Genomic DNA, 20,180 nt, shown 5'->3' with positions numbered 1-20,180 from the left:
ACACCCTGAATCTGGCGTTTTGATTGAATCAATCAATATGGCCATCACAGGACAAACTGATTCTAGTATTCCCAATTCAAATAATTAACCACACAGTGAAAGAACTTTTACAAGCACTGTTAGATCTGATGACTTCGCAATTAAAAAACTTTTCTAGGCAAATAAAACAAGCAGTGCACACAAGACAAATTTAATAAGTTGGTTCATGTCTGAGATACTTAGCGATTTCTGGCAGCATTTATAATACAAGTGGTTAACAATTTCCATTATTTGATGATTTTCTCACTCCCACAAAGAGAGCTAAATACATACCCTCAGAGAATAGTCACTCTCAGGGGCAATTTGGTCCATCCTTTCTTGCTTCTTGTACCCTTTCTTCCCTGCTGTCTCATCTAAATCTTCTGGAATTCTAATGTCATATTTATCCTTATCAAAATCAAACTCTGTTGCACTTTTGTAGCTGCAAAAATAATTTTTTATAAGAGCTAAATTTTAACTTCACCATAAGATAAGCAAGCAAAAAACTTTCAGTTAGCAAAACAAAACACGAACATGTGGTGGCAGTTAAGGTCAGAGGAGTTGGAGGGAGGGAGAGAGGGAGAAAAGAAACCCAGAAGGTACAGGAAAGAACTGTATTCATTCACACATTGCCATTGGGAATGTCAAATGATAGAGCCACATTCTGATAGTTTCTTAAAAAAATAAACATGCAACTACCATATGATCCAGCAATTACACTCCTGGGCATTTAGCCCACAAAATGATGACCATATTCCCACAAAAGTCTCTATGCACACATTTTATAGCAGGGGTCTCCAACCCCTGGGCCTGTTAGGAACCCGGCCGCACAGCAGAGATGTAAAGCTTCACCTGCTGCTCCCCATCACTGCATTACTGCCTGAACCCCACCCCCCCAACCCTGTGGAAAAACTGTCTTCCATGAAACCGGACCCTGATGACAAAAAGGTTGGGAACCCCTGTTTTATAGCTCTATTTGTAATAAATGAAACTTGTAAACAACCAGATTGGTAAACACACTGTGGTCCATCCATACAATGCAATTACCACTCAGCAAGTAAGAGGAAGCAAACGGACACACAAGAACCTGGATGAATCTTCAGAAAATTATGCTGAATGAAAAAAGCTAATCCCAAAAGGTTTCACACGGTATGATTCCAGTTACAGAATATTCTTGAAATGACAAAGTTACAGAAATGGAGAACATGTTAGAGGTTGCCAGGGATTAAGGAAGAAGTGGGTGTGGATATAAAAGGGATCCTTGAGTTGATGAAATTGTCCTGTACCTTGACTGTATCAATGTCAGTATCAACAGTACTATTGTACTGTAGTGTTCCAAGAAGTTATCATTGGGGGAAACTGGGTAAAGAGTACATGAGATTTCTTACAACTACATATGAATCTACAATGAGCTCAAAATTAAAAGTTAAAGAAAAAATGGTGGGGGGGATGGGAGGGGCAGGGAAGAAAGTAAGAAAAAGAAAAGAAAAGAAAAACGGAATACAGGTGGTCAGAAAAGCACAAGAATTAAAGGATTTTAGAATTATCACTATGTGTGCTTTATTCCTATGGTTCAACAGATCTTAGGTCTCTCAATATCACACATTTACCCTAAATTTTAGAACTTTATTTGCAAAGGATTTTATCCTCACAAAGATTTAGCAACACAGAAGTCTCATTTGTATTATTTTTCTCAACAGATGCTGAATTGTGCTTAGCTTTATGTAATTAACCAAACAGACAAAGATTTCTCTAACTTACTCAAGTTGGGACTTGTTGGCTGGGCTTTATCTTTTCGTTTCATTTCTCTTTTTTTTTTGAGGAGAGGGATGGTATAACCAAGAGCGAAAATAGAGTGCTATGGAGACAGAATGGCAGGGCTAGGAAATTTATTTTTAGTAATATGAAATTATCTCAAATTGAAGCCAAAGTAGCCTCAATAAAATACCCTTGGAAAAGGTAAATCATTAACTATGCCATAAAATGAGGACCTTCCAATATATTTGCACTCTTGTGTGACAAAGCATGAACGTAATGAAATTATTCCCACACATGCGCTTTACTTCCCAAATGGTTAACAACTAGCTGAGGTCTACCGTTTACCTTCTGAGATTCCAAATGATGATCCTTGTCCCCTTCTTACCGATGACAGCATCAAGCTCTGCCAGTAATTTCTGTTCCGTAGAAAACAGAGAATGTTCCAGAATTGCAGCAAGACTCGCTTTCGATTCTGTTAAATTAATTATCTGTCGTATATCCTAAGTTAAAGACTTAGACCAATGGCGTATTTTTCACAATTACAATATGGAAACCAACTCAAACTAACTGAAAAACCATTTCCTAAATTATTTTCTAAGTTTTAAAATGATAGTGTGATTTCAAATGAACACCAAGAAGGATGAAGTATGAAGAAGTTTATTATTATTCCTACTTTAATTATTTCCAATATTTGAATGTTTATACAGAAGACATTTTCCTAAGGATATCTTGCTTTTTCATTTTTTGGTGAAAATATCAAGCCAGATCATAAGCTTATCAGACCACAAAAAGACTGAAATAAAGAAGCTTAACATAAAATGCAATCGCCTTATGCTAAGGATTTCCATGGCACAATTCCAATAGAGAAAACAAAGGGACAAACATTTAGCCCAGATGTAGAGTAGAGGCAGTGGACAGGAACAAGAGCTAGAATGGAAGGTATGATTAAAAAACAAGAATCTGGAGGAGGGCAGAAGGATGGAATGGTTCAGATTATTTCTTCATAGTTTCAATTTCAAAATCAAAAGGATATGGTCTTTGTTGAATGCCACTATTGGGACAACAACATGTTCTGCTTTTATGACTTCCAAGTAGGTCTGAGACAAGAAGCCCACGCTCATGCTTTCTCCATTTTTGGTAAAAACCATTGCATCTTTACCCAAACGCATAGAACCTGACTTGAAGCCATTCCCATACAATCCAACTGGGACGTGACCATTCATGGTGACTTTGTCACTGAAGCCAAAGCTAAAAAGAAAAAAAAATTTAATAAGTATGTATAATCTTCATTTATGTTAATTCAAAAACTGTAATACCAAGTAAAGTGCCTAAGTTTGAATGTTAGCCTCATCCTTCCTTGCTGTACAATCTTGGGCAAATTACTTTTAATCTATATTGATGTGTTTCCCTATCTCTGAAAAGAAGGAAACCAAATCCACATTATAGGGATGTAAAGATTACACATACTAAAACAGGAGCTCATTGCCTGGCACATCCCAGCCAAATGGCTGAATTATAATTTAGGCTCCAGGGACCTTGAGATTTCACCCCATGAAATCTCTTCCTCTAAGAGTAAAGGGTTCTCTTGTTCTCAGCAAGCCTGCCGTACCGTGATTATCGATCGGGTGAACCTGACTTTTTTATCAGTGTAAGGAGTATTTGAGAGACAGCAGAAAGGCCTCTGAGGCAAATCCTCCCTCTACCTCATACCTGTACTGTATCTTAGCTTCTATTTCAGGCACAGTTGGCTTCATCCTGACATCCTATTCTGTGACCCTAGAGCCCAAGCCCTTACAACTACACTACTTCCTCATCCTGTGTCACTTTAAAATTACCAGTCCCCATTCCCCAAAGTGGTAAGTTTTATAGGAAATAGTAGCTAAAACTATTTCCACTAAAGCACAAACAACTGATGTCAATGTGCTACAACTCTAAAGGAATGGTGGAATTTTAGATAAGTCAGAAATGGGGAGTGGGTGATGAGAATGGCAGGGACTGCTTAATAATCTAACAGTAGGGCTTCCCTGGTGGCGCAGTGGTTGCGAGTCCACCTGCCGATGCAGGGGACATGGGTTCATGCCCGGTCTGGGAAGATCCCACATGCCGTGGAGCGGCTGGGCCCGTGAGCCATGGCCGCTGAGCCTGCGCGTCCAGAGCCTGTGCTCCACAATGGGAGAGGCCACAACAGTGAGAGGCCTGCGTACCGCAAAAGATAAATAAATAAATAAAAATAAAAATAATAATAATCTAACAGTAGTAGAAAATGACAGAAGACTTAGGAGAATAGAGCACACTGTGGGTATAGCATTTCATGTTTAAAAAACAAAAACTACAGGGTCTAAGTATGACACATGAAACACCTGAACTAGGTAAAAGCAATGATTTTAAGGAGTGTGACACTTTACATACCTCAGCATTTTATGTAATTTGTCTGAAGTCATACCATTCCCATTATCAGTGAATGTCAGGCATATATGGTCATTTATCACTGTTTTGTCAATCCATATCTGTTTAGCATTCACATCAGGATCGTAAGCATTATCTGAGAAACGAAAGTTTTGCGAAATTTTGATTCTGCATTTTGAAGAAGAGCAATTAGTTCAGAACAACACTTTGACAAGCAACAGAATAATATATTTTAAGGAAAATTTAAAAGCTGAAATGTTTTAGAACTCCTAAGATTTGACAACATGAAACTAAACTGTACCATGCTATATACTGTTCATTGACTATTACAGAATTAACTCTATCTAAAGCCCTCCATTTGTTATATAGAGAGCAGAGACTGGTACCCACTACACTGAAAAAGTGTAAAGCCAGAAGAATCGCTGCACTGAAGAGATGATCAAGACAGGAAGGTCTTCTTCTGCCCAAAGAACTAGCCTAGCTATCATAAGGGAAACTGAGAGCTGAGTGTCAACAGCACTGCAAGTTAACATGGAAGGTCCACAACAGTTACTGAATAAATGAGAAAGCAGTATGCTAACCTATACACACAGATGAAGGTTCACTTCTACCCAGTTCTTCAAATTGTAGTCCTTTTCAATCTGACAGAAGTTTCTGGTGGCTGGTACATTTTTCTAATCTCTGTACACCTCACCGTTTAACACCCTTGCCTAGCATACTTGTTTCTCTCAGAACAGGTAAGTATGAGGAATATATCAAAGAAAAACGAAAAAATTTTCAACAGTAGCAGTAATAAAATCAACTTGTGAACTATCTAAGATCTATCAGAATATCCCTGACTAAAAATACTTCTGAGGTATATTTTCAAGTCTTCATTATAATATAAATAATGGTTCTCAAACTATCCTTCTGTAAGTCCTCAATTAAAATCAAATAATCTTTTTCATCAACCACCTTAGCTTCATAAAAAAAACTTAAAAATCCGATACACCACAAAGAGCACCATGACTTTCAGTTGCCCAAACCCAAAGCTAGAGAAGCACTATGATGAACAACCCCAGGCTAAGTAGCTCCTCCCGTTGCCATGAAAAAGAATGACCGTGAATAGCTGCAACGTTATCTCATTTGCACTTCAGAGTCTACATCTGAACAGCACATGTTAGCTGAGAGACTCTGGAAAATCTAACTTCACCAAAGAAAAGAAGGGTTCTCAAATTTTCTTTCTTTTCTTTTCCTTGCACATCCAACATAGGACCCTTTCTTGATAATGAATCTAAAGAATTCCCAAGAATTCATGTGCACTAATTTTACCAAGAAAAAAATCATGACCCATAATGCAAATCTGAACACAACCTTGCCTCTTTCCTCATGTTCATTAAAACACTTTTAAATATAATCTTATACCTTGATCATTCTATCTACTGGAAAAACCAAGAATTTATTATCACAAATCTAACATAATATAATCCTCCTAGTTACTAACACCAGAAAAATTAATCCACTGTTATAAATATTTTCAGACTATTAAAAAAAAACATAATTCTCACTTTTTGGCAATAGACGTATTTCTTTTATAATGGACTAAAAATATTTTCAACATAAATGCTTTAGGACTTTGCAAATTAAAATACTTTGATAGTAATATAGGGAAATACTCTGAGTAGGGAAGGCTGAGCACTGATTAACTTGACATCAGTTTGAATAGTTGTTATGCTAGGTAACCTTTACCAATGTTATCGCTGAGATACACTTTGGTTTTTTTTAAAAGCACATCTGCATACTATTTTTCAATAAAAAGCTTTTTAGAACTTCAACTGCAAGCAACAGATTATATACGAAACACGCATTTACTTACCTATTAATTCAGCAACCGCACTAAATGGCCAAGTGTGACTAGTAGAATTTGTATGTAAAAACTTCGGGCAAAGCTGAAATAAACCAATGATTCACGTAAATTAATTAAGGTCTTACTTTTGAGAACAGACGCCAAAATAATTTTCTGTCCCAGTATTAAGAGAGACCAAGCAAGAATGACTTAGCTGCTTGTGTCAGGATATACCTGGAAGACATAACCCGGAAAATGAGATTCCTGGAAGATATGGCTGTAAATCAACTAAACAGTTTCTCATCAAGCTGTGCTGCAAAACCCTTGCCTCCTGTGTCCACCAATCCAGAGCCATATCATTAAGTGCCCAATCCCAAAGCTATCCACCCTACAAGATCTACCTCAAAATTACCATGAGATAAAACTAAGACTTTGTCAAAGGGGTGTTTTCTCCTTCAGTGCATTACGCTTAAGAAACTTAGCTTTCTTTATTAATCAACAGGCTTTTCTCATGGTCTCTCCAAGTTCATTATATCAACAGTTGAACTTGCAGCCCTGGAACAGTATACATCTATAAAGCCTTCAAACAATGTCAAATAACAGTTCAAATGCAACAAACCTTCTTGACCTCCAGAGATTTTATGTCTGATTCATGGTAATACAGTATGGAAGAGTATGTTAATCAACCTCATGCTATAGGGAACTCTCTAAATTCCTGAGTAGTGCAGATATCAAATGCCTAAAAATGTACAAATGGTTTAAAAAGGCTGAGGCTTGGAAATTTCAATATGCAGAGTATTTCCATGAAATGAGGACTTTTTTGTGTTCATTTTGAACAGATTATCTCATATTTAAGGGGGAAAAAAGAGGCACTTAAAGTGTTTCATGTGAAGAGCCCTAGAAATATGATTAGATTATAAATCCAACCAGCTGCATTTACAGCGTTCAGCTGCTGCCACAAGGTGTCAGAAAGAGGTCTACTTTTCCTCTGTCCACCCTCGATTTTAGACAATCCCTAAGCATTTGTTTACTATCAGGTTAAAGTACACATGTGAAAAATAGTATTCTGTAGAAGAGTGGTTCGAACTGGAGCATATGTAATTCAGACCTTCTATGGCATATTTTCTATAGCATACATCCACGTAATAATGGTGTATAAGGAATTCCCCAACTTTCTAAAACAAGGGTTTTTATAAAGAAAATCAATTTCCAGGCCTTCATCTTCTACAAGAAACCTTTTGTCAAATTAGTATACCTGAGTCCTGTCCCAGGCCCTCCCCTTGCACAATCATCAGTCCTCCATTTATAAAAGAATACATAGTGTACTCCTCACCCATTCTAAATCTTACTATGGGGCATGGCTTTGGGGTGTAAAGCCTCTGGCTACCAAAGCAGAAAACGATTAAATCAACACCAGAAACCCTTAGAATAGTTTCTGTCTTTGCTCTCAATTTTATGAATTTGTTAGGTGTGAAGTCTGGAGTTAGAAATTGGGTATTTTGGTCCATGTTGTAATACTTTGATTTTAGATGTACAGCAGACTGTGGGCAGACTGTCAACTTACATTGAATAACTTCATCCTATATACCAACTCCAAACTGACATGGCACACATTGTTCTTGAGTAAGAGTCCCGGGGGAACAAAGCAAAGAAGGCATCAGTAAGAAAAGATGAATGCTAAACAGTGGCTTTTTGGGTATTTAAACAAAAGCATTATTTTCAACTACTCTTAATTCTCATCTCTCGAACATGTCATCAGCTGGAAAGAAAAACACCCTTCAACAGCCAACACACACACACACACACACACACACACACACACACACACACACACACACACACGACATGGACTGTGGAGTATCTTTAACTAGATGTGTGATCCTGGGTAAGCAACTTAACCCTCTGTGCCTCAAGTTTTATCATCTGTGAAAATGAGGATGATAATAATATCAGGTTACCAAGACATTAAGAGAATTAAAAAACTTAATATTTATAAATGCTTAGAAGAACACCTGGGACATAATAAGCATTATAAGTGTATGTTTTTTTAAAAAGGTAAGTATACCCTTAAAGGCACAAATGAGCTCATATATAAATAAAGAAAATCCTCAAGGGCCTCAAGTAAAGAAGGAATTAAAAACTAAAATAAAATTTGAAAATGTGGATTAGAGTGGGGTGCTTAACTGGAATACAAAGGTTTCAATTTTAATGGTGACTCAGGGATAGGAGACATGGCAGAAGAGAAGCACGCACTTGAAGTTACTGCCCCCTCTTACTTCCTCAGTAAAAAAGGGGGTGGGGGAAATATGCCCAATGGGAAGCTTTCTGTTTTGCTCTGGACTCTAGGTTAAAATCAAACAAAAAAAGTGTAACATGAAATTCTGTAAAGAGGCATGCCTTCACTTGGGTTAAGCATTTCAATTTATATAACCTGCAGAACCACTGTGGAGACACAGCCTCAACCAGGCTGCATAGGATTCTCCCAGAGACATTATTTGGGGAATATTTGAGTACACAATCTAAAATAACATTTAAGGAAACAATCCACCAGGAGAAAATATTAGCAGACAAGATACAGTAGTATTAGGCATTGCCCCCCAACACTAGGTAAAAGAAATAACAGCCTATAAAACAGGAATCTCTTGAAATAACTAGACATTTAAAAAGTAATCCTCGGGCTTCCCTGGTGGCGCAGTGGTTGAGAGTCCACCTGCCGATGCAGGGGACACGGGTTTGTGCCTCGGTCCGGGAAGATCCCACATGCCGAAGAGCAGCTGGGCCCATGAGCCACGGCCGCCGGGCCTGTGCTCCACAACAGGAGAGGCCACAACAGTGAGAGGCCCACGTACCGCAAAAAAAAAAAGTAATCCTCCCCTCCAAAAAACACACAAAAATGACATACAACGAAGACCACACATATTTTAAAGAATCAATAGAGGGACTTTCCTGGTGGCGCAGTGGTTAAGAATCCGCCTGCCAATGCAGGGGACACAGGTTCAAGCCCTGGTCCAGGAAGATCCCACATGCCGCGGAGCAACTAAGCCCGTGCGCCACAACTACTGAGCCTGCGCTCTAGAGCCTGTGTGCCACAACTACTGAGCCCGCATGCCACAACTACTGAAGCCCACATGCCTAGAGCCCATACTCTGCAACAAGAGAAGTCACCACAATGAGAAGCCCATGCACAGCAACGAAGAGTGGCCCCTGCTCACCACAACTAGAGAAAGCCCACACGCAGCAACAAAGACCCAACGCAGCCAAAAATAAATAAATAAAAAATATATATTAAAAAAAAGAATCAATAGAACTTTTAGAGTCAACAAATAGTCACAAATTTAAAAAATCATTTAAATATAAGATGGAAGCCTGAACACATGGACAGTGTTTACCTCTGCTGCCTCCCGAAGCCGCTCTATAATGAAGGAAAAAAAGGGGCAGAAACCCAGAAGAACAAAAAGAATCAAAGAAGTGATTACTATTAGCAGACAAAATAGTCAGTAGTTTGGAAACTGGAAAGCACAGACTAGTGACAACTGATTTAATAGCCTGGAAAAAGCTAAATCCGAAGCCTGTAGGAGATGAGAAAACCAACCAGAAGCAGGTCAGGAACCTTGGCAACCCCAGAAAGTCTTAGAAATTAGACTTTGTACCTTGGAAGTAAAAGATACTAGAAGTTGTATGAAAACAAGATAGGTTGAAAGTCTTTAAAAGAAGAAAGATTCCCCAGATCCTTCTTTTAACCTGAGCAGCCCTTCAACTACCCTCAGCAAACCACGTAAGGCTGGAGGTCTGTTCTCTGGAGAAACTGACAGCGGCAGGCTCACAGACAATCAAAAGCAGGTGGGTTAAAAGCAGGTCAGCAAATAGACCAGAAATAAACCCTCTCATATATGGTCAAATGATTTTCCACAAGGGTATAAAGACCATTTAATGAGGAAAGGACAGTTTTTTCAACAAATAGTGCTGGGAAAACTGGATATCCATAAAAAGAATGAAGTTGTGGCCTTACCCTATACCATAAACAAAAACTAACTCAAAATGGATCAAAGAGCTGAAACCATAAAACTCTTAGAAGAAAACATAGAGGAAACCTTTTACGACATTGGACTCGGCAATGACTTCTGAAATCACCAAAATTTAAAACTTCTGTACATCAAAGCAGCAGTCCCCAACCTTTTTGGCACCAGGGACTGGTTTCCTGGAAGACAATTTTTCCACAGACTGGGAAGCGGGGGGTGGGGATGGAGAAATGGTTCAGGCGGTAATGCAAGCGATGGGGAGCCGCAGATGAAGCAGATGAAGCTTTACTCGCTCGCCAGCCTCTCACCTCCAGCTGTGTGGCCTGGCTCCTAGCAGGCCATGGACCACTGCATCCAAGGACACAATCTACAGAGTGAAAAGGCAACCTACAGGATGGGGGGGAAAATCTGCAAATCAAGTATCTGATGAAGGGTTAATATGTAGAATTTACAAAGAACTCCTACAACTCAACAACAAGAAGACTACAAACAGATTAAACAATGGGCAAAGGATTCAGATATTTCTCCAAAGATGCTCAACATCTCTAATCATTAGGGAAATGAAAATCAAAACTACAACGAGATACCGCCTCACACTCAAAGGGTTGGGTATTGTTAAAAATCAAAACAAAAAATACAACAACAAAAGCGGAAAGTAAGTGTTGGGGAGGCCATGGAGGAACTGGAACTCATGCGCACCCTTCGAGGGAATATAAGATGGTGCAGCCACTGTAGAAAATATAGAGGGGGCTCAAGAAATTAAATAGACATTTGCCATAGGATCCAGCAATTCTAATTCTGGGTATATACTGAAAAGGATTGAAAGCAGGGTCCTTTTTTTTCCTCCGTAATTGAAGTATAGTTGATTTACAATGCTGTGATAGTTTCAGGTGTACACCCAAGTGATTCCATTATACATACATACATATATACACACACAAAGATATGTGTGTGCATGTGTGTGTATACATACATAGATATATATATAGGTATGTATACACACATACTTTTTCCAGACTCTTTTCCAGTATAGGTTATTACAAGATATTGAATATAGTTCCCTGTGCTATACAGTAGGTCCTTACTGTTTTTTATTTTGTATAAAATTTATCTATTTTGTATACAGTAGTGAAAGCAGGGTCTTCAAGAGACATCTGCACACCCATGTTCACAGTAGCATTATTCATAATAACCAAAAGTGGAAGCAACACAAATGTCCATCGATGAATGAACAAAATGTAGTATATTCATAGAGTGAAATATTATTCAGCTTTAAAAAGGAAAGAAAATTTGATACATGCTACAACATGCATGAACCTTGAGGACATTATGCTAAGAGGAACAAGCCAATCACAAAAAGACAAATAATGTATGATTCCACTTACATAATGTACCTAGAGTAGTCAAATTCACAGAAGGTAAAACGGCCAGGAGCTGGTGGAAGGGGGAACGGAGGGTTATTTTTTAATGGGTACAGAGTTTTAGTTTTGCAAGATGAAGAGTTCTGGAGATTGGTTGTACAACAATGTGAATGTACTTAACGTACTGAGCTGCACACTTAGAAATAGTTAAGATGGTAAATTTTATGTTATGTGTATTTTACCATAATAGTAAACAAATGAAAACCAAATTTGCAAACTGAACAATGGGATACTCCTATCTCCTTTTCCCTGCTTCAGAAGAGCTAGCAGCCAGGATTATATAAGCCATGCAGGAGACTAGATGTAGAATTCCTCTCTGGAAAACGGAATGATTTCTAAAATTTCTATCTGGTTCTTTTACAATTGTGCCAGGCCATTCTGGATAGCTTTTTTTATCCCTCACTTGAAAAAAAATTATTTTACAAGTTTTAAAAGTTATTTTAAACATACTTACTTTATGGTCTAACACTTCCATTCTTTACGGTCAACAGATACTGACAGAGAGTGCTCCAACAACACTGCTGGCTCCTTCTACCTGATCACCCAACACTGAAGCCCACCAAAGGACTAGCTCTACTCGGGTATGAACATCCATTTTTTTAGTGTCTCACTTGGAGATATAAGTAGAAGGCTGACCATCTCCAGACATTTGAGAATGTGTAAAATTAGAATAAAAAACATACAGTAAAAAGAATGTAAAGAAACTAGAGGCAATGCAGTGAGCAAAAGAAAACTTCAAAAATACTATGATTAATATACCCAGAGATAAAAACAAATATTTTGTTGAGAAAGATTTTTAAAAGATATTCAGAGAATAAGACAGTGTTTATAATAATTAAATATATGGTAAGAGAAAGGTAGGAGATGAAACGGAGGAAATCTCCCAGAAAGAAAAAGCAATGGGAAGGAAAACAGGAGACAAAAGAAACCAGAAAAATAAAGGGAAAACTGTCACCAAATAAATGAGAAAAATTTCCATATATTAAGGACTTGAGTTTCCAGCCTAAGTACCAGTACATAGGACTCTATTAAACAATAAAGCATGCCTTTAAAATTCTAAAAAGAAATAATTTCTAATCTAGAATTACAAACCCAGCCAAATTATATGTAAAGAGCAAGGGTAGCAAAAACATATTTCCAAGAAAAGACATAAATTTTCTTCCCATGTACTCTGTTCTCAAGAAGCTACACCTGTTTTTGGAAAAATGGATAGGCTTCACTGCTAACAGTAAAAAAAAAAAAAAAAGCCGCAAATATTTACTGAGTATTTATGGCGTGAACAGGACTTTTGTAAGACTTTTACAGGCACTGGCTCATTTAAACTAACTTTCCAGTGGGTAAGATTATTATTCCCACTCTTCAGGTCACATATACAGTTATCAGTCAGGATTTGAACCCAGGCATGTGAGCTCCAGAACCAATGCTCTCAGTCACAAAATGGTATTAGCATTTGAGAGCTATACCAAAGGAATAAGCAAGCCTTTATTCCAACAAAACTTCATTTAGGGAAAATGAAATGTCTATTTCACATAATTTTCATGTTACGAAATATTATTCTTTTATCTTTTCCCCCCCAACCATTTAAGGATCGTGTGCCATACAAAAACAGGTGGCAGGCTGGATTTGGCCCATAAACTGCAGTTTGCCAACTCCTATCCTAAAGCAAAAGACCAGTGTAAATACACTCCAGAAGCTGCAGATGGGAGATTTCTGTCAATGAGGTTCCAAACGGCCCATTATTACCCACAAAAGAAAGATTTAGCACATGGACAGCTGCTACACCCAGAGAGCCAGCTAACAACAATGCCAGTCTCTCAAGACTGTTTGACCCTTATCTTTGCTCCCGGTCTTCTCAATCTTGAAGAGACAGAGATAGCAACTTGGGAGGAGCTGGGGAATGGGGAAAAGAATCAAAGTGCAGAAATAGCAAGAAAAAAAAAAAAAAAACCCAGTTCACTCCTTTTTTCTCACCACAGTTTTCTGGGCCAGAATTTGGCCCAATATGAGGGGAAAGAGCAGGGCTTTAAAATGAATAAGAGCTTTAAAAGTAGTTAAAGTCTGACTTAAGTGTACCTGAGGCTAATTGGAAAGCATCAGAATCTGTCCAGATTCACCCAGGTGAATTAGCAAATAATGTTTAAAGCCAGTGGTAAGAAAGAGTAAAGTTCCTCTCTGTCTTCCATCTACTAAATACTATCTCATTCAATAAACCAGTTAGGTAACCAAAGAGCCTTTATTCCTAATATGTAAAGAACACTCACAAATCAATAAAAATACCCCTCAAAGAAAAAGAAAATAGAAAAATGGGCAAAGGAGATGAAGTTGTTTTTTTTTTTTTAAATTCCAAACCAAAAAGGGTGAAATGTGACAAACTTTCAACTTCACAGTCAAGTAAACGTAAAGTAAACAGATACCATTTCACACTCATCAGGAAAAACGTTAAAGTCTAATGATACAGATGTTGGCAGGAATCTGGCTAAATGAATGCAAGTCAATGGGCAAAATACCATTTTTAACGCAATGGTATTACCATTCGAATAATGAGATTGCTGCAGCAATTCTTTGGCCAGCACCAACACCCTTCAGAGAAGAGGTACATTTTTGTATAACAACGCCAACTTTTTAAGGAGAATCATGTAGGGAGGCCACGCCCACACCTTAGGCTGTGAAATTTTAATTCATATTGTGTGACCGCTCCCTCCGAAAAAGACTCACAGATACAAAAAACATGCTCAAGGATCCCCAAGAACCCGAGACGCTCCGGAACAGACACGACCCGGAGACTAGAGGGGAAACGGGAGAGCTCGGTGGTGACCTAGTAGCGATTTGGGCCCGAGGGCTTAACTGGAGGGAAGCGGCAGGAATTTAAATGAATCAGGAAGACTAGTCCCAGCTCGCAGCACCCCGTCCCACCGCCAGGAGGTCAAGGCCGCTGGGCATTTCTGGCAGCAGACCACCTCTCCCTCCCCCTCCGGGACACTCCGCGGGCCCGCAGGCCGGGATGGGTCAGAGGCCCCGCGGTCCGAGGGGCGGGCCGACTGGCCGCCGAGGCCTCGCCCTCGGACGACAGCTGCGGAGCAGCCAAGAGGGAGCCAGGAGGAGGGGCCGCGGCCCCGACCCGCCCCGAAGCCGCGGAGGCAAAACAGAAACGCAGCCCGGCGCGCGCCGCCCGGCCCTGCCCTGCCCTGCCCGCCGCCGAGCAGCTCCGCCGTCGGTAGCGAGATGGCCGCCGCCGCCTCCCCCGGCCCCGCCGCGGCCCCAGCCGCCGCGCCGGGCCGACGAGTCGCCACCGCCCACTGCCGGCCCCCCCTCGCTTGCCCGCCTGCCCGCCCTCCTGGGACACGGCCCGCTCCACCCCTCGCGGCTGCTCACCGCGCTGAGGCGGATCCCGCTGGGTGGCTGCGCCGCCATCTTCAGCAAGTTACAAAGCCAGGACCGGCCTCGGCCGCAATCCGACTGGGAGGCGGCGGGCGACAAATGTAGAGCCCGCGAGGTCCCTCCCACTTCCTGGGCGGAGCGCGCGGGTGACCCCGCCCACTCACTTCCGCCTCCTGGCGCTGTGGAATTGGGAGTGTAGGGAAGGTAAATCGCACTGGGGGTTAAGGGAGCAGGGACAGCGGGAGAGATAGGAGGCAAGCTCCGGGGCCCTGCAGAGTAGGGCGCATGCGTGAGGCACCCGTAGGCTCGAATGGGTGACTGCGGTAACTGAACCTAGAGGCTTTGTCAAACAGTAATCAGCATGGAAGCCGCAAAGAGCTTTATTTGGGATCTTGGGAATTGCAACTGGGGATTGGTGCCAGCAAAATAGGAAGAGTGTTTGGGAAAGAGAAAGAGTCAGAGGCTTATAAAGGCAAAAACCACAAGGTTGTTAAAGTTGTCTTGCAGGAATTATGATTGACTTTGATGTAAAAAGGAAATATTTGTCCTTAAGGGATAGACTGTCACTAGTTATTTAGGGTAAGGGCTGGATAAGTATCTTGAATTTCTGGAACATCGTGCTGGATACCTTTGTTAGACGATAGATAGGTGGTCAAAAGGTCAGATTCTATCTGGGCTGAGACATGCATAAGTCACTTCCTCAGTGGCCTCTGGCTCCATTTTAGAGAGATCTCTTAGCAACACCTACTCCTTTTTGATTTTCCTTTTGCAGCTGGAGGGCCCCAAGTTTGAAGCCGGGTGCCATGGGTGTTGGTGACCCAAAAATGTGCACTTGAGGTGCTTGACCAGGCCGGACATGAATTACACTGAAGAACGCCATCACATGCCCACCAGTGTCAACGTGATTTGAAACCTTATTAATGAAATGAAAACTGTACTTTTGGGATGTACCTTGAAAATTATCGTCCTGATAAAAGGAGTCCTTTCTCATATTGCAACTTATTGAGTCCTTTTGCTCGTGCACATTTATTCAGTATCGACTTTGAGCTGGGCCTTGGGCTAAGTTAGTAGTATATAGAAATGAATAAGTTGGGACTTCCCTCGTGGTCCAGTGGTTAAGACGGCAGGGGGCATGGATTACATCCCTGGTCAGGGAACTAAGATTCCGCATGCCATGAGGCGTGGCAAAAAAAAGAAAGGAAGGAAGGAAGGAAGGGAGAAAGAAAGAAATGAATAAGTCAAGGGCTGTCAGATACTGTGGTTAAAGAAAGAGTTAAAAGGTTTTTAAAAATATTCACTGCGTTTTTATAATTGTAAAAGAAATACATTTTCTTTGTAAAAATTCAAATAATACAGAAATATAAAACATAAAATTTACCCCAATACCTTTACCAGAACATATAAACAATTGGCGTACATTACTTCAGATTTACTATATGCTAAATATCGGGCTGGCCAAAGAGTTCCTTTGGTTTTTTCTGTAAGATGACTCTAGTAGCACTTAGTTGTCCTTAACTTCATTTGAAACAATTTTGTTAGATTGCATAGTGACAGCTGTCATATCAGCGTGCACTTAAAAAAAAAACAACATTGGGCTTCCCTGGTGGCGCAGTGGTTGGGAGTCTGCCTGCCAATGCAGGGGACGCGGGTTCGTGCCCCGGTCCGGGAAGATCCCACATGCCGCGGAGCGGCTGGGCCCGTGAGCCATGGCTGCTGGGCCTGCGCGTCCAGAGCCTGTGCTCCGCGACGGGAGAGGCCGCGGCAGCGAGAGGGCCGTGTACCACCAAAAAAAAAAAAAATCAAAATTGGTGAATTTTTGTGTAGCCATTTTAATATTGAAGATGAAAAAAAAGCAACATTTTTGGCATATTATGCTTTATTATTTCAAGAAAGGTAAAAACACAACTGAAATACCAAAAAAGATTTGTGTAGTGTATGGAGAAGGTGCTGTGACCGATTGAACATGTCAAAAGTTGTTTGCGAAGTTTCATGCTGGAGATTTCTCACTGGACCGTGCTGCTTGGTCGGGTAGACCAGTTGAAATTGATAGCGATCAAATCGAGACATTCACTGAGAACAATCAGCGTTATACCACACGGGAGATAGCCAACATACTCAAAATACCCAAATCAAGCGCTGAAAATCATTTGCACTAGCTTGGTTATGTTAATCACTTTGATGTTTGGGTTCCACATAAGTTAAGCAAAAAAAACCTTCTTGACTGTATTTCCGTATTTCTGCATGCAATTCTCTACTGAAATGTAACAAAGATGTTCTGTTTTTACGACAAATTGTGACGGGTGATGAAAAGTGGTTGTTGTACAATAGTGTGGAACAGAAGAGATCGTGGGGCAAGTGAAATGAACCACCACCAACCACACCAAAGGCCGGTCTCCATCCAAAGAAGATGATATTGTGTATACGGTGGGATTGGAAGGGAGTCCTCTATCATGAGCTCATTCCAGAAAACCAAACGATTAATTCCAACACGTACTATTACCAGTTAGACCATCTGAAAGCAGCACTTAACGAAAAGTCTGGAATTAGTTAACAGAAAATGCATAGTGGACTTCCCTGGTGGTACAGTGGTTAAGAATCTGCCTGCCAATGCCAGGGACATGGGTTCAAGCCCCGGTCCGGGAAGATCCCACATGCCACAGAGCAACTAAGCCCGTGTGCCACAACTACTGAGCCCGCGTGCCATAACTACTGAAGCTCACGTTCCTAGAGCCCGTGCTCCGCAACAAGAGAAGCCACTACAATGAGAAGCCCGTGCACCACAACAAAGAGTGGCCCCCACTCACCGCAACTAGAGAAAGCCTGCGCACAGCAGTGAAGACCCAACACAGCCAAAAAAAAAAAAAAGCCATTATCAAAAAAAAAAGAAAACGCATAGTCTTCCCATCAGGATAACGCAAGGCCACATGTTTCTTTGATGACCAGGCAAAAACTGTTACCGCTTGGCTGGGAAGTTCTGATTCATCCGCCATATTCACCAGACATTGCGCCTTTGGATTTCCATTTATTTCGGTCTTTACAAAATTCTCTTAATGGAAAAAATTTCCATTCCCTGGAAGACTGTAAAAGGCATCTGGAACAGTTCTTTGCTCAAAAAGATAAAAATTTTGGGGAAGATGGAATTATGAAGTTGCCTGAAAAATGGCAGAAGGTAGTGGAACAAAACAGTGAATACACTGTTCAATAAAGTTCTTGGTGAAAGTGAAAAATATGTCTTTTATTTTAAAAACCAAAGGAACTTTTTGGCCAACCCAATACTATTTACAATATGGAAGTCTAGTTCCTCTGCAACTTGCATTTTTGTTTTATCTAATTATTTCAATTTGAGGTTTTTAGGTTCTCAAATATTTTTGAATAAATGAATGAGGAAATGTTAAAAAAAAAAAAAAAAAGCCTGTGTTCTGTTGCCACCCTTGCTACTGACCGCTGGGTTCTCAACTGAAAAAATAAAAAAAAAAAAAGCACAACCTAAAGGTTGAGAATTATGTTTTATTCGGTGGACATACCGAGGACTTAAGCCAAGGAGACAGCCTCTCATTAGCTCTGAGGGACTGTTCTGAAGATGTAAGGGGGGAGCCAGGATATATAGGGGTTTTTGCAAAAAACCCAGGTAGTCGGAGCATCAAAAGATTACTGTTAATTAAAGAAAACCAGACATCTCCAGTTAGTGAATTTAGTGCTTTTTTAGCTATGGGGAGAGGCAAGAGTCTGGGCTTATTGAAATCACCACTTCGATGTACACTTAACTCTCTAGTGCCAGTATCCTATTATTCTCCATCCTGAATCCCCTCAGTGTGTACAGTGGGTGATGGCTTGATGGCCACAACATCCTTTCTTTACTGATATGGCAGATGACATTCTTTGTCCACAGGGTAAACGACATGTGGAACACCTAAGTAAGAGTGCTAGTTGATACCATTTGCAATCCTCTGGACTGGGTAATTTCTCAGTTTCCTCCAGCTTTCAGATTGTATTATTATGTGAGAAGCTCTTTCATCAACTGTTTGTTGAGAGAGAACCTACTTTGTGTCTATCAAAGTGAGGGCTCCAAGAATGCAGTGAGGAGCACAATAGAGGATTCCACTCTTGTGGAATCTACAGTCTCTTGGCTGTTTATTCAATAAGTTGTAGCCCATCAGTGAGTTGTGAAATCAATTTGGTGAGTCTCAACTAGCACTTGGCAAAAAAAAAAAAAAATTTTAATTTAATAGTATAGTGTAGTGTCTGTCTGGGCCTAAATCCAACGTATTCACTTGTTAACTAAGTGATGTTCAGCAAGGTTGATTTTGAAATGAGATTAGCCTGGAATATCCGGGTGGGCCCTAGATGCGATCACAAGTGTCTTTGTAAGACCGAGGCAGAGGGAGATTTGGTCACAGGAGGCTACTTGGCCACTGAAGCATCTCTCCAGAGACTTGAAGATGCTATGTGGATGGTTTTGAAAGTGGAGAAAGGCCATGAGCAAAGGATGCAGGGAATGCAGCTCCAGAAGCTGGAAAAGGCAAGGAAACTCCCTTCTAGGGCCCCCAGAATTTACAGGAAGCACGAGCCCCTGCAGACACCTTGGTTTCAGTTCATTTTGGACATCTGGCCTCCAAACTCAAAGAGAATACATTTCTGCTGGGTTTTTTTTTTTTTTTTGGCTGCTTTGGGTCTTCATTGCTGCGCACGCGCTTTCTCTAGTTGCAGTGAGCGGGGACTACTCTTCATTGTGGTGCGCGGGTTTCTCATTGCAGTGGCTTCTCTTGTGGAGCATGGGCTCTAGGTACGTGGGCTTCGATAGTTGTGGCACGCGGGCTCAGTAGTTGTGGCTCACGGGCTCTAGAGCGCAGGCTCAGTAGTTGTGATGCATGGGCTTAGTTGTTCCGCAGCATGTGGGATCTTCCTGGACCAGGGCTCGAACCCGTGTCCCCTGCATTGGCAGGCGGATTCTTAACCACTACGCCACCAGGGAAGCCCCCTTCTGCAGTTTTTAAGACACTAAATTGTGGTAATTTGTTAGAACAGCAACAGGAATAGACAGTAGTCTATTCATGTACAAGCAAACACTTACCTGTACATACAAATTCTTGCCTCCCCACTCCTAATCTTTTTTTAACACAATTGAGCATACTGTGGAGTTCTACATTCTCAAGGCTTACTCATATGGAAGAAATGTGAGGCAAACATGTACAGGCTAAACTTAAACTGGGTTGGTATAACAGGGGCTTTTTCGGGAAAGTAAATTCTCTGTTGCTTGTGTTAGAGAAACTCAAGCTGACTTGGAAATCTTTATCTTTAAAAATGTCAAAGCTGAGTTTGATGTGATTTTTTTTATGGTAAAAACTACCTTCTTTG

General features: G+C 40.7%; 1 protein-coding gene across 2 annotated transcripts in view; it reads right to left on the bottom strand.

The window, feature by feature from the left end:
• MORC3 (MORC family CW-type zinc finger 3) overlaps nt 1–14,921 on the bottom strand; it is a 41,081-nt gene extending 26,160 nt beyond the window's left edge. For both annotated transcript variants that reach the window (XM_079921242.1, XM_079921243.1), the window contains exons 1-6: nt 14,820–14,921; nt 6,038–6,110; nt 4,186–4,318; nt 2,811–3,024; nt 2,122–2,270; nt 313–460 (exon numbers count right to left, since the gene is read on the bottom strand). In XM_079921242.1, the coding sequence (XP_079777368.1) occupies nt 313–460; nt 2,122–2,270; nt 2,811–3,024; nt 4,186–4,318; nt 6,038–6,110; nt 14,820–14,858 (756 nt within the window). In that variant the 5' untranslated portion in view covers nt 14,859–14,921. The remainder of the gene's footprint in view (nt 1–312; nt 461–2,121; nt 2,271–2,810; nt 3,025–4,185; nt 4,319–6,037; nt 6,111–14,819) is intronic.
• Between the last annotated feature and the right edge of the window lie 5,259 nt (nt 14,922–20,180).

This window comes from Stenella coeruleoalba (assembly GCF_951394435.1).
Source record: "Stenella coeruleoalba genome assembly, chromosome: 5".
Lineage (NCBI taxonomy): Eukaryota > Metazoa > Chordata > Mammalia > Artiodactyla > Delphinidae > Stenella > Stenella coeruleoalba.
The sequence above is the reverse complement of the archived record's forward strand: the minus strand, read 5'-3'. Positions and strand labels throughout refer to the sequence as shown.